Raw genomic sequence first — 15,296 nt, 5'->3', positions numbered from 1 at the left:
GATAGTTTAGCAGGTGAAGTGCAACAACAAAAAGCACGCATAACAGTCAAGAACAATGACAACAAAGAATAGTGACGAGAGAGTAAATGATTTTGCGTTTGGATCTAACGATGGTACGATAATCAACAAAAGAGAAAAAGAGGCTGACAGACTCTGGATTGTGTCGATAATGGAGCAAGAGTGGCAAGGGCCGTGTCAACCAAGGGAGGAGGTGGGCATAAATGGGGGGTGGGGAAGCAAAGTTGAAGGGGTGAGTTGAGTGACAAACACAGTTTTGAGAGTTTCAAGGACCCTTTGAAGCTGAGAAGTCTCTTTATTTTCGTTCCTTGAGGGAAGGGAAGTCTTGTGCCGATTTTCTCGCCAAATTAGGCTCAACAAATGATGCGAAGCTTTCTATATGAGAGTCTCCGCCATTGAATATACATGATCTTTTGTTGTCTGATGCTCTAAGGGTGCCTTACCCAAGAGCTTAGTTCTTTTTTGCGTCTCTTTCTTTGTTTTCTTTTGTTAGCATCTTTACAAAAATAAACTTTACACCATGCAAAAATGAAATGAGCTATGACGAGTGACCAAAAGAAATGCTTAACCCCCTTATCTCGTTTGTGTCGGTGTGATAACTGATAATGCATGAAGGATGAAAAAGAGAAGTAGAACTAAAATAAAAGGATACAAATATTGCAATAACTATTAGCGTATCTTGCTCTTTTTTCAACTTCAATAAAAACTGTAAATATTAAACAACAACTTTCGTATACATATTCCATCACAAGGAGGTTCAGAATACAATTCTCATCACCATATGAATCATGCATAATATAATGGATGATAACTACAAGTCATATATTTTAAGCCGTGCGTTCATTCCTTTATCCAATTCTGTTCAAAGATATTCTCTCATTCGGTCGAGCAGCTCTTTCGATGGGAGATATCAACTGTGGCATTGTCATTCCTCCAGAAACAATGATTTCTGCATTAGCATGAACATACATGTTTCACCATTATAAAAAAAATGGCAATAGTTTAAGAATTTCTACATCAAGAATAATGTAAAATGGAAAAGTTCACATTTGTGACTGATGATGTAGAAAGAACATCATATAACAACAATTTCTTCTTAATAGACGGGTTGAACAGGCATAACAAACACTCACACGGTGTACTTTCCAATCAATCATAAAAAAGAGAACCTACCAAAAAAAAAAAAAAAGAGAACCTACCTATGCCTTCTCGAATGGAAAGATTTGGTCTTATAACATCTTTGGAGTTAACCAAAATTATATCGCCAATATACAGATGGTTTGTAGGGATAAAAACACTACATAGCTCTTCATCTTCATTTTCTTTCTGGGATGGAAAAAAAAGGATAAAATCAAAAGTTAAATATATATATATAACAAATAATTGACATTAGTAGTTTCCTCAGAAAATAACAGAATTCATTGGAGAGGATACACAAACATATTGAGATTATTGATGAAGCAACTATCAGATGAAAACGCAAGCCCCAAATTTTTGACAGTAAATTAACTCTCCCCCGCTAACATTTGTGTCTAGTATAGTATTTTTTTCAACTTTCGCATCTAAGCTAACGTTTGTGTATCCCCCGCTAAACCAGTATTCTATATATCCTATTTTACTTCTAGTTAGACAAAAGTCGTTAGTTTACTAATCAACTTTCAAAAAGGGAACCCTAAAAAGATGTTGAGTAAATACAGCGTGTTCAAAGTACCTGTAGAGTAACAGTTGATGTAATGAAGCCAAAAGCATATTCGCCAACGCGTGGATGACGGATAATTGCTACCTCTTTAAAGGCAGTGGTATTTTGATCTGTAAAGAAGAATTCGAAAATAATAATTACAACAAATCATTGCATCCTTGTAACCAATATTTGAAAACGGTCAATATATCATACCTCAACTATATAGGATAGTTTGGTCCAAAATAAAACTATATAGGATAGTTAAAATTTATTGATTGCAAAGTATGCAAGCTAAAAAGAAATCACCGACAGCTAAAATGACAGGGAAAAACTGTTTGAAGTATACCGTGAATTCATAAATGAAGAGTCCAACTGATCCTATTTATCAATTACCAAACCATTTAACTTGTCAAAGTCAAAGCTAATAAGATCTATTCAAAACAGTAAAACGTTTTCTTTCAACAAGCCAGCCTTTGATAGGAAGGAAGTATTTTATTAGAAGATTTGGGGAAGGACCGAAGGAGTCCCCTGACCATATATTAGAATGCAGATCTTCAAGAGTCGACAAACCTCCCTATGCCCAAAGGCCCCAACTCTCTTAAACTAACGAGAGTACAAAACATCTTCCTCTAAACCTATCTTGTTAATCTCGGATAGCGGCGCGTAGCGCCGAACCTCAAAAATGCTATTGCGGTATAGCGGGTAGCGCTATAGCGGTCATGTACAAATTAAACATAAATTCCAACAACATACATAAATACTAAAATAGAAAAATACACAAAATTAAAAGGACTTTCTTACTTAATAATTATACTAAATATTGTCATTTACCATCAAAATAGGTTCTAAAAATAAAGACTAATAACATTCCATGAAGTTCTAGAAGTACTCAAAATGACATCCCATTAAAATGCATAAGCAAGTTCTAAAAGTAAACAAAATAATGACAAGCCATTAATCTTTTGAAGCCCTTGAGACCACATCTGCTTCTGCCTCATCTTCACTTCTAAGGTCCACCACATTAAGGTTTGAGAAAGGAACAAACCTTGTAAGAAGAGGAGAAGAACAGTTGATTTAGAGAAAGGAAACAGAGGAGTCGATTTGGTGAAGGAGATGTTGAAGGAGAAGAGGTGATTTGGTGAAGGAGTCCGTTGAAGGAGAAGAGGAGAAGAGCGTGATGTGAGAAAAGAAAGAAGAAACAACTCAAATAGAAAAGTAAATCACGTGTTGTGATGTGTTGGTTGCTTTTTGATGTGCAGAAAAGTCCAAAATACCCCTCACTTATGATTTATTTCAAAAATAAAGATTTTCATCAATTTTTTTCCCTCCAAAACGCTAAAGCGGCCAAATAGCGCTACCAAAACGCTACGCCACCGCTAACAAAACGCTATTTTCCTGCAAATAGCGGCCGCTATTTCCGCTTCTCTAAATAGCGGAAAGCAGTCTTATAGCATAGCAGAGAGGTGGTAAAACGCTACGCTATAGCGCGCTATAGCGCCGCTATTAACATCCTAGCTCTAAACACCGTTTTTTTATTTAAAGGCAACAACACTAACTAACACTAACTAAGATGCAAATAACATAACTGCTCATCTCTATGTGAATTCAGATTCAACTATCTAACCAGACTTAAATCTTTGTTTGGGTTAATTTAATAGGACTATATTGTTATGAAGAGCATACCTGGAGAAATTGCAGCACTAATCTGCTTCGATGCAGAGTATATATGTCTAACTAGGGGCATTTGCTTTATTAACCATTCTCCAACCCAGAAGACAGTGGCACCCATCCATGATGAAACAAAAACACCAATAACAAATACAAAAGCAAGCGATGTAATAAAACCAAGTCCTGCACCACAAACCAAGAGCATTTAAACTTAATACATCACATTGAGAGGGATTAAAAATAAAGAAAGAATATACAAGATGCTTCCGCAACCAATAATGACCACGCATGAGAGTTTTGATAGAAAATAACTTTATTAGACAAAACTGGAGAAGTACAAAAAAGGTGAGGATACCATATCCTCTGAAACATTTAGACTACAATTTAAATAAACTCAGATGAAAAACAGTATGCCCTTTTTCTCAATTGTTTTAACAATAAAATAACATGTTATCTTTGAATTTACCAGTTTATGCATTATTATCATTTGCTTTGCTTTGTATGTTCCCATATTAGCCACTAAACTCTGAGAAGAAAGTAAAATACCTTCCTGCTCAATTGGTAAAACAAAAGAGTAACCTATTTATCTTTGAATTTATGCACTATGTTCATTTCCTTTCCTTTTTTATGTTTTGGATCTATGACATCTAGAACAATGAAAAATTCCCGTCATTTGTAACTTCTCAAGGGAGCAAATATAATTGTCAAGCCATGTTTGTTGGAGGAAAAATAAATTACTCACCAAATATTTCAATGCCAAAACTGGAGTATAGTGGACTAAAGAAACCGTCAACAAACTGAATAAACCACCATGTAATAAAAAAGGTAACTGCAACTGGGAATAGAACCACACTGCAAGTACAAAAATAAATGGATAATTAGGTCACTGAATATGGCAACAATAAGCCATCTTGATAAGTCTGACATCCAGTCATAAATTTACCATCCAGTCATAAATTTCTTTGAGACCCAACTCTGAAGAACAAAGCAGCAAGCCTGACATAAATGCACATAATGAGTCATTAGTGAGCCATAGATGAATTTTATTTTGCAATAATATGAAACTTGGAAAATTATATATCATGCCAAACAGATGCATATTGGGCAACAATTGAATTTCTATAAACTTCATCTTCATCTTCATCATTTAGAACTTGTATCATAAAAAGCAAGATGGCTATTTTTATACGACGAAAGGCTCACATAATGATCCTTGAATTCCAACATCCAGCAGCTAACAGGCCTCTTTCTAAGGTCTATAGAATGCAGGGAAACAGGCTTTGGTGGCTCAATTATAACCCCACACTTCAATTTTTATGACTTTACCATATATTTCAGTGTACTATTTTAACAAACTCAGTAATTTTTCTAGGTAAGGACAATTAAGCAAAACAACACAGTAATCATTCTGGCTCATCTGAGCAAAGAACAAGCAAAACCCACACAGTTTTTTAACAAATCATATAATTACTGAATCGGGACCACTCAAATAGCCTGGGAGCTAGAAGTGTGCTCCTCTCAAGTTCTCAGGTTCAAATCCTCCCGTGCCACTTTGATACCTCTGGTATCAATTGTGCCCCGCTAGTAGATGGTGTCCCTTGAATTAGTCAGTCTTTATCCTAGAAACGGAGTTTTAAAAAAAAAAAATACCTATATTATGCATTACTCAAGTGATAATGGAGTTATCACTCAAATTTCATTGCAAATTCTCAAAGTTGAGCTCGTAAAGTCAATTTCAGTCGAAGCATGTTTCTAATTTCATTATGGTAGTGAAGACGAATGGTTGACTTATAAATAAGCTAATAAAAAACAGTGCAACAAACAAGATCGAAGACTAAACCCTAATTTGGAGTATGAGGAAATAATAATAATAATAGGGAAATTGAAAAGGGAAAAGGAATTAGGGTACCCACCCTGCGAGTTGAAGAATTGGGAGAGGTTGGTGGAGACTTGGCTGGATCTTCGGGATCTTCGCAAGAGACATTGTCAGCTTGACTCAGAGGAATTGACGTTGATTCTTTTTCTTCTGCCATCTTCTTCTTCTTCTTCTTCTTCTTTGCTATTCACACACTTGAGTTTTTTGTAGTATTAATTAATTAATTAATTTAATTAGTATGAAGTGAAATTGGGAGATCTTAGAAGATTAATCTACGTTACTGTATAATTAGTCTTGGATATTAAGCAAGAGTTGATCACTCTCATCCTCACCTGATAATTAGCATTAATCTATCTATCTATCTAATCCACCCAACTCAAAGTCCAAACCAAGCAAGCAATGCTATGTTAATGTCACCGCTGGCTGGCTAACGTGGTTTTGGACTATGTGATGGGACCCTTTTTGCTTCTTCATCTTTTTTATTTCAATGTTTATGTTTATTTATTTATGGATATTTAATTAATTCAGTCAAAAAAGGATATTTAATTATTTATTTTTTGAAAAAAAAAACAAGAAATGGATCCCCAACATTTTTTTTCTTCTATAAATAGAGACTTAGTTCATTTGATTTGGACACATAAAAAAATGAATTTTTCGTTCTAATTTTTCTATTTAGCCTTCAATAAACTCTTGTTTATAGCTCTAAACATATTTTTAGTGAAATGGATCCCAACAATAACCCTTTTAACACCCAAAATTCTACTAATTATTTGCGAACTAGCCCGTTTGTGGGACATAGCCGATTTGGCTATCATCATGGGTCATGTATCATATTGCATAATATGATTGTTGAGGATGAACGAGATACATATGCTCAACATTGGACAGATTATGATCAATCTGAGGCAAGTGGGTCTAGTACACCAGAGCCATTTTCGACCGAGATGCTACCTGCATTTGCGGATCATGTCCGTGCTAGATCTGTGATGCGTGATTCAAATGTACATCATGAATTGCAAGCAGATCTAGTCAAACACATATGAGCAAAGTTCAGAATGTTTCGTGATTAAATAAATTGTTTGCGAGTTGAGTCTATTGTACTGATCCGTTGTTAATTCTTCACCATCATGTCAATGCCATGTGCCCATGTGTGAATTTATCACATTATATAAATAGAATTACATATAATGTGTTCATCACTTCATCCTAGCTAGATGCATTGTATTTGTGCTAACTTTCATCTTCAATTTCAAAATTCACTTTCACCTACTGCAATCAACAATTAATCTTCAATTTGATGAACAAAGTTTCACACTATTTGGGCCACTTCTATATCCTAGAAGAAGGTGCGCCACATCAATTTGGAAATAGCTTGTTTGCAGGTTCTCATCGCGAATGCACCAACTATCACTGATAATTCTTCCACCGTTGAGGATTCCGGCATCTACGTTACATTTGAGCCACCCTTGTCTTGGCGGTACCCATTGTTGATGCTGCTGTTCCTGTACATCATCTGAAATATTATTATTAAACTTTTGTACCTTATACCAATCTTCCCACAAATGAAAAGCTTGAACACCCAATTGTGTTGCATCTCTCTTCTCATTATTCCAAAGCCATTGGTTTCTATTGTTCCATAACAGCCATATCATTGTTGCCACTCTATCTGCTCCTTAGCTTCCTTGCTGCAGATGTCAAAGATAACCTTTTTTGCATTATTATAAACATTCAGGCGAGGTGTGATAACAACCTGTAATCCCGCAGCAGCCCAGCAGTTTCAACTCATCTCACAATCGAAAAGCATGTGCCAAGTATCCTCACTCTCTCTGCTACACAACTCACAGACTAAGGGGCATTGTACATAGTGCTGTCTTAACTGAGTTCTCTTCTCGGTGGTGCGCGTATCTGCCATAAACACTTCCAGCTACCTTCCATTCCTCGCCGTCTCCCTTCTTCCTTTGCTTTCATCAATATTCTATAACCAAACTTTACTGTATATTCACCGTTTTGTTCTTCTTGCCATACTAACCCATCCTCCTGCACTTCTCTAATTAGAGCGGTACTGCTAGTATCTCTTCTGCTACATCATGTGAAAATAAATTAGTGATTTTACTAAAGTCCCACTGCTTCAGCCCTTCAATTTTCACATTTATTGAAATTTTCATCTCAACTCATGCATTTTTTCATAAAAATTGTGACTTTTGCGTAAAAAAAAGAAGATGAATTTTAGTCTTAAAAGAGATATTTTGTCATTAAATTGAATATTAGTGCCTTTTTGGTACAAACATAGAATTTTTAAGGAGGAAATCATCCGATGAGATCAAACTTACAACAAATGTATAAATAGAGTTTAAAAAGTTAAATTAAAAAAGGAGATTATTTTAGTGAGTTTAATAAAATAGAGGACTATGTAACCAAAAAAAGAAAATAAAATAAAATAGATGACCAAAAATAAAATTAAACAAATAATATACTAATATAAAATATTTTAAAAAAAGTTTAGGGGGGACCATGATATCTGCCGGTGCCTTACAAACTCCGTCCCTGTGAAAGATAGAAAGTTAGAAACATGATTAGACATCAAATGTAAACACTTAGTGTAAAAAAAAAAATCAAATGTAGACACTTTTTTCTAATAATAATTTACACTTTATCTAAATATTTTATTGAAGATATATTAGTCTTTTCTACTAGATCAATCTTTATTTGTTGGTATTATTGATGGGAAAAGATTTTCTTCAAAAAATTCTTAACCCTGAAAATCAACTAAAATGTGAGAGGAGATAATCCTTTCCCTTAATTTGACTATTGAAAACTATGGGTAGAGTTCCTCCAAATGTGGAGTGCAAAATTAAACAAGTATTGATAATGGTATGGGTTGAAGTTGAAGTACATTTTTGGGTCATTTACATAAATATAAACGTTAATTATTTATTCAAACTTGCCATCGACCATCACCATTCTGTTAGTGCGTTGACTTTGACTTTGCCCTGTATATCATTATTATTATTATTATTATTATTATTATTATTATTATTATTATTATTATTATTATTATTATTATTATGGCATGGACTTTAGTTATTTTCAGGACAAAACCATGAGTAAATTGAGCAAATGGCATCCATAGACCATAGTGCTGCCCAAATTTTCAATATATGTATTTTAACTTTTAAAATAACGTTAAATCTTTTTTTTTTTGGACTTAAAATAACGTTAAATCTTGGTAGCTTAATTACCGGCTCTTTTATGGAACTTAAAATAAATGAATAAATAAATACAAAGTTTACAAACACAATCTGTTTGTCTCCTTTATGTAGACTCTTTGACTCTTTTTTTTTTTTTGTTTTTGACAAGCTCTTTATGTAGACTTGGTGAATTACTAACGTTCTTTTTATAGACTTTTTCTCCGTGCATGTGAGGAAGAAATACTAACTTTCAATGTACCAAAAAAAAAAAAGTACTAACTTTCATCGTTTATAATAATTTCACATTGAAATCCAAATTACCGTAGCTATGGACTGAAGATTCAACCATCTATACCAACTGTAATTGATTAATTAATGAAAGTCAATCTAGTTAATAGTGATTTGACTTACTCCCTCCGGTCCTTTTTATAAGGAACACTTTGAAAAAATCACACAGACTAATGAAACACATTTAACATAGTTATTTTCATTTAATACTCTTACAAATTTAAATTTATTCCATGTATACCCTTAATTAATTACTCTTTAACTTACTTATTTTTAAATTCTCTCTCATAATAAATAAGAGCATAAGTGAAATTGAACATTTAAAATATTTGAAAATTGGTCAAAGTTTCTTATAAAAAGGACCAAATTTTTTTTCCAAAGTGTTCCTTATAAAAAGGACCGAAGGGAGTATATTTCTACCACGACGTTAGTTTAATTCTCGTTATCAATATGAAAATCTCATTAATAAGTAAAATACCATTATAAATTCTTTTGAACATTGAATCTTTTCTCTAGATATTGCTTCCAATAAGTGATTAATGAAATTGTCAGGTTCATAAGTCATAACGGGAATTAAACTAACGTCGTCCTAAAAATACAAGTCAAACCATTATTAATTAGATTAACTTTCAAATACTATTTTTTTTAAAGAGACCGATAATTCAGAGTTCGACTGAAGGATAAATAAAGTCCAACAAAAAAATTATGCTTCATCAAGAATAAAGATTTTTACAAGTTTCAAGATTTTATTTTTTCACAACTCAAGTTGAGACTTACTGTACTTTTTATGAACTGTATTAATGAATTGGATTTACATTTGATAATGTGACATTGCTAATTTAGACTAAAAATATTGTTACAATTTTTTTTCTCAAATTTCATTGATCAAATGTAAACCTATTATTTTGAAATTCATTCTTTTTTGTTCAAATGAGTAATGTTACCCCATCGAATCAAATTAATATAATTCTACATTATAAAAAAATTAGTCTCAATAATTATAGGATATGTGAAACAAAAATCCATTAATGAATAACTAAGATTTATTTGATTCGTAAAATATAAATACAGGACAGAATAATACATAATATGATAACATAGGAAAAAAGTATATAACAAATTTTGCATATCTTTTACAATGTTTAGTAGATAAAAAGTTATTTTGATATTTTTAAAATTTGTGTAGAGGACAAAAAATTATTATGTAATTTTCAGTGTAAAAAATAATTTTAGTTTTTGTCGAATTTCTTAATACCTAATGTCTAATCCCAAATCCCAATAACAATTTTAAAATCATGACTTCTTATCTTGCTCATTTTGTCCATTAATGAACAGTAAAATGGTGACACATGAACTAATAACTTTTTCAACATGAATAAAAGATGTCGACAATCGATATATTATATGCCACTTTTTTTAGTAAAATATATAAGTAAAAACAGTACTGTATCAATTGTATATAACATGGGTCCCTAGGTTGGTTTTACACTCACTTTGTATCTAAGTTCATTGATCCCATTCAGTTGCACCAAGTGAAGTCGGTCTTACCAAATCTGGTTATGAATCTCTTGATTTGAGCAGAACATCCTTCATGCTTAAAAGTGTTGGATTATTGAGGTGAAATTCAATGTTTTATGATATGGTCAACTAACTAAGAAACTGAGAACGAATGAATTTGTTATTGAGTTGCAGAAGTGGTGATTTTTGTTTTTTCTAATATTTCGGAGTTTAATCACAAGGTACATAAAGTATGATAAAAAAAATTATTTCACCTAAGTAGTGAGTTTGAGTTCTTCCAAATGATTCGTCTTTTGATGAAACTTATTAACCACTTTAACCTAGCTAGTAACTTGACCGTATAAATAGAAATTTGAATATATATATATATAACATTAGCGTGCATAGGCATCACATAATAACTATGACATCCCAACTATATTGGCATCCCATAATCATCACCTATTATTTGCAGCACCCTAAAAAATGAACAATAATGAAAAGAAGGAAAAAAAATCCTCTATATTTTATCCGTTTCAATGATTGATGAGTTTTATTCAAAATTTGATTGATACAGTATGTATTTTGGAATTATTCTATATCCACTTGGTTTATATGTGTGACTAGAAATACCTATATAAATTTTAGAGTAATGTTATTTGGATAAGTTTGTTTCTCCAAAGGCCGTATTTTTATATATGGTGTTAAATACGTGTTCGTTTTTTTATTAGTCTTTTCTCTCCATATTACATAAATAAATATAAGTGATGGTGTAAAAATAATATACTAGAGAGTGCAATGTGCCATGAACATAGCTTAATTGACAGAGACATTACATTATATATATATATATATGGAACCATGATTCGAACCTGGTCATCCTACTTTGCATGTGTACCAACAATTAACTTTTAACCACCTTATACTTCTCATGTATATTCTCAAATTTTTAAAGAATAGTGTAGAAAAAACTTATAATATATCATATATTGCTATTAATCTTTGATCTTACCTGATTAGAAGAGTGATCGCGTCCGACGTTGTGGAGAGGGTTGTGTATCTATAGGCTACAGGTGCTCCAACGTTCAAGTCAGTTCGAGTGTGAAGCAGAGGTTTTCAGAGAGAAAGATAATGTATCTTTGTGAAGTTTGTGAAGGTTGTTTATATAGCCCAAGCGCTGGGTCAAGACTCTTGATCGCATCGATGACCATCAAGCGGCTGCCGTAAAACGGTTGAAAAACCATGATGAACAGTTAATGCTCATCATGTGGTCGTCCGTTATAATACGCAGATGTATTATGACCGTTGAATCGTCGCGGGTCTTCGCGGCTGCTTCTTATTGAGTCTTGCTCGACGATCCACCTAACAGTTCCCCAACTTTTGGGCTTCTTGGCCCAGTCCAGAACAATCTTATTTCACACATTTTATATTACTCACTAGTTACCGGTAGTACACTTTATTTATTTTTTGTTAAGTAGTACAATTTTTTTTTGTCAAGTTGCCTAGTAACTAGAAAATCCATTTTAAAGATTAATAAGTTGAGTGTTCTGGATTCGAACCTGGACTCTTGCACATATAGTGCGATGTCTCTACTAACTGAGTTAACGGAGACAGTACAATTTATTTTATTAGTCATTTATTTAAAGTCGGCTCCTACCTATTGGCTAACTCTGTTTCTTTTTTCACCGACTAAAATTGGCATTTGGCTTCAACGAGCTGCCAACCGTCATGTAAGTTCTCTCCACACACATTTTTGCCGGCAAGCCAGCTGCCTTCACACCTCCACTCTCTCTAATCCTATATTCTTATTTAATTACTTTCATTCTTTTCCTAATCTTACAACACAATTAATTGTTAGTACCATAACAAAAAAATGAATATTTCAAAACGCTTATTTAGTTAAGAATAATATTATTCAATTACTTCGTGCAAAAGTTCTCTACTCAATTTCATTAAATCACCGACTGACTCTTCTCTATGGCGGCTACATACACACACCCAATTTGAACCTTTCAATTCTTACTATATAAATACAAGAACAATTCTATTAATGTTATGTTAGCGATTGAAACATATATATTTTTTGCATGCATAACAAAAAAACACAAAGGAACATAAACTATACAAAGCTTTGAATATTTTTCATGTGTATGTTAAAGGTGGCGAATTCAAGAGACAAAGTTGTTATCAAAAGGGAAAATATAAATGATTCTCCCACATTGTCAACTGAAATGATATTTCCAGGTTTGAATAGAGATAGAGAAATGTCTGCAATGATCTCAGCTTTGACTCATATTGTCTCTGGAGATGTTCCAAACACAAACGTTGGTGATAATAATATTCATTATAATGCAATTGATGAAAGGCTTGGTTTTACAACAAACATCAACATGTCTTCCTCTTCTACAACTCCTTCTTTGTCTTCTTCATCTAATTATGTTACTAATTCTTCTCTTAAGAGAACTAGGGATGAAGATGAAGATAGATCCTTTGGTGATCAATTCTTGCTCCAAGGCGGTTACTCCCCTGCTTTGCCAACAAGTAAGCACCAAATTAACTTTGTCCTCTTTCTTTAATTTTTTTTTGTCTTAACCTTTTGTCTTCATGACCGACCTTCTGCCTTCACGACAAAAGATAAATAAAGTCTAATAAAAAATTATTTCAATTATAGTAATTTGGATTCGGATTACTTTAGATAGATAAGTCTATCTATGTTTGAAACATATTATAAAGCAACAATGACTAATCCGACTTTCTTATCTTCCTACTGAACTTTGAATTATAGAATTTTTTTTTCTCAAGGTTTTCTTGTCGAACTCTGAGTTATAGAATTGTTTTCCCTCAAAATAGGAGGGTTAAGACAAAAAACCTATAACATCCTACAAGTTAGGATCATAGAAAAAACATACTCCCTGATTCTTTTTTCATAATCATTAATATTCATCAGTTATTCAATAAATCTGAAAAATGAATCTTTTCTTATATAGGAGACCAGAGGGAGTAGTTCGAAGTGGATATATTTATGGTTCCGTGATGTGTCCATTAAATACAAAGCTAATTATTCTTATTATTCATGTTGTAATTGTTACAGATGCAGAAAGTTCAAGAAATAGGACAACAACAACGAGAGTAACAACAGCAAGAGAAATGGGAAATGCAGTATATGAATATAAAAGAACAGAGAATGTAGTAAGAGAAGGAGAAGAGAAGAGAAAATACAGAGGAGTAAGACAGAGACCATGGGGAAAATGGGCTGCAGAGATAAGAGATCCATTCAAAGCAGCAAGAGTTTGGTTAGGTACATTTGAAACTGCTGAAGCAGCTGCTAGAGCATATGATGAAGCTGCTCTTCGTTTTCGAGGCAACAAAGCTAAACTCAATTTCCCTGAAAATGTTACTCTTCGTCAACCTCCAACAACTAGTAGTACTAATCAATCGAATGTTTTGAATTCGAATTCTCTAAATTCGATTGTTTCTATTACAACTTCCACTGACCCTGTTGTTCATACTAGGCCTTTTACTTCTTCTTCTCAACCTTCAACTAATTTTTATGATCGGTTTCAGTTTCCGGGTATTCCTTCTACAAGGAATGTTTATGATGATAATGTGATTTTGACGTCTACAATGGCTTCCCATCTTCAATCTTCGTCGTCATCAGCTTCTTCTTTGTCATCTCCTTCTGCATATGCTTCTTCTATGCAGGCGAATACTTCGGTTTCTTCGTTTTATTCTACCCAGTTGCCTCCGTGGTCGGCTTCGGATCATAGCTCTTCTTCCTCTAGATGATCCATTTTCTATAAATTGCCGACACAGACATGAACATCAGATACAACAGTGGACATCAGTACTAATATGCAAAACCAGAAGTAACGGTGGACACCAGTAATAATATCCAAAATTGGAAGTATGTCGGTGTTACGATATACCTTTGATCAGAAGTGTCAGTATTACTTGTTGTGTCCTTTTTATATGGTGTAATTTTCTTGGATTTAAATTTTAAACCATCAACAACTTTTGTGGCCATCACACAGAGCCTCTGTAGTGGCGCGCGGATGAAAATTGAGACTCAAATTTGTTAGTTTATTACATTTTTTCTTCCTTTAGACTATATGTTAATCCAATTCATGATATTTTTATGGTGATAACGTTTATGAAATAAACAAATTGACTTTTTCTTTGTTAGATTACTCAATATTAAAAAAGGAATTGGATTCCTTACTAATTGGAGTAATTGGCGTTAGCTAGCAAAATATGAAGTATGTTACATTAGTTTTTGTAATTAAAAAAGTGGCATCATAACATGACAAGAGAATAATGCATTTGACCATTTGTATTCATGTAACGACATCTTCTTCCTTCCTCCTCTTTTGATTATTTTCTTGTCATTTTTTTATCATCTTAGTCCTTATCACATCTTATAATTCAAACAATATTCGGTGCATTTATTATTATAGAATCTAATTTCAAACTACTAGATGAAAGATTGTCAAAATGTTCCCGCAAACTACTCGTACAATTAAGGTTGAAAATGAACCACGAACGACAATTTAAAGGTTCAACATAAGAATTTGACTTTAAACAGATAGATAGGTTGACATGGTGATTTGTTCAAACATGGCTCGCTACTTCATAAAGGAGGGAGGCTAACAATATAAAGTAACAGAGAACGAATAAATTTGTGTTTGGTTTCACTTTTGATATTAGAGTTGTCAATTTAAGGTCCCAAGTTAATTAAGCCCGGTCCCAAATATCAATTAATAACTCTAAAAAGATGCCTTGAGTAGAATTGAGTATACTTGAGGTTAGTTGGTTTTATACATATTCTTTTGTTGGTCAAGTAATTTAATGACTCACTTTCAAAATCTGAACTCTGATTTTTTTAATAATGTGTTTAATAGCTATCAATTGAACTATTTTATGAGACAATTATTCGATTTGCTTTTGTTGATCAAGTAACACTAAATTGTATTTTTGATCTTCTAACTTTCACAAACTTGCAATTTTAGTCTGATAACTTTCATTTTTGTTGATCAAGTAACACTAAATTGTATTTTTGATCTTCTAACTTTCACAAACTTGC

General features: G+C 32.9%; 2 protein-coding genes across 2 annotated transcripts; one reads left to right on the top strand and one right to left on the bottom strand.

Moving 5' to 3' along the window:
* Window positions 1–697: 697 nt before the first annotated feature.
* On the bottom strand, window positions 698–5,690 carry LOC123916903 (protein LIKE COV 2-like). The gene is made up of 7 exons (XM_045968480.1): window positions 5,281–5,690; window positions 4,311–4,363; window positions 4,110–4,219; window positions 3,383–3,550; window positions 1,730–1,827; window positions 1,218–1,344; window positions 698–967 (listed from the first exon to the last, which is right to left on the bottom strand). Exons 1-7 carry the CDS (start codon window positions 5,398–5,400, stop codon window positions 867–869), a joined length of 777 nt encoding a protein of 258 aa, XP_045824436.1. The 5' UTR covers window positions 5,401–5,690; the 3' UTR covers window positions 698–866.
* Window positions 5,691–12,121: 6,431 nt separating this feature from the next.
* LOC123912843 (ethylene-responsive transcription factor ABR1-like) lies at window positions 12,122–14,566 on the top strand. Its single transcript, XM_045963420.1, has 2 exons — window positions 12,122–12,757; window positions 13,308–14,566. The coding sequence occupies exons 1-2, from the start codon at window positions 12,361–12,363 to the stop codon at window positions 14,000–14,002; spliced, it is 1,092 nt and encodes a 363-aa protein (XP_045819376.1). The 5' UTR covers window positions 12,122–12,360; the 3' UTR covers window positions 14,003–14,566.
* The last annotated feature ends 730 nt before the right edge of the window (window positions 14,567–15,296 follow it).

This window comes from Trifolium pratense, linkage group LG3 (genome assembly GCF_020283565.1).
Source record: "Trifolium pratense cultivar HEN17-A07 linkage group LG3, ARS_RC_1.1, whole genome shotgun sequence".
Taxonomy (NCBI): Eukaryota; Viridiplantae; Streptophyta; class Magnoliopsida; order Fabales; family Fabaceae; genus Trifolium; species Trifolium pratense.
The sequence above is the reverse complement of the archived record's forward strand: the minus strand, read 5'-3'. Positions and strand labels throughout refer to the sequence as shown.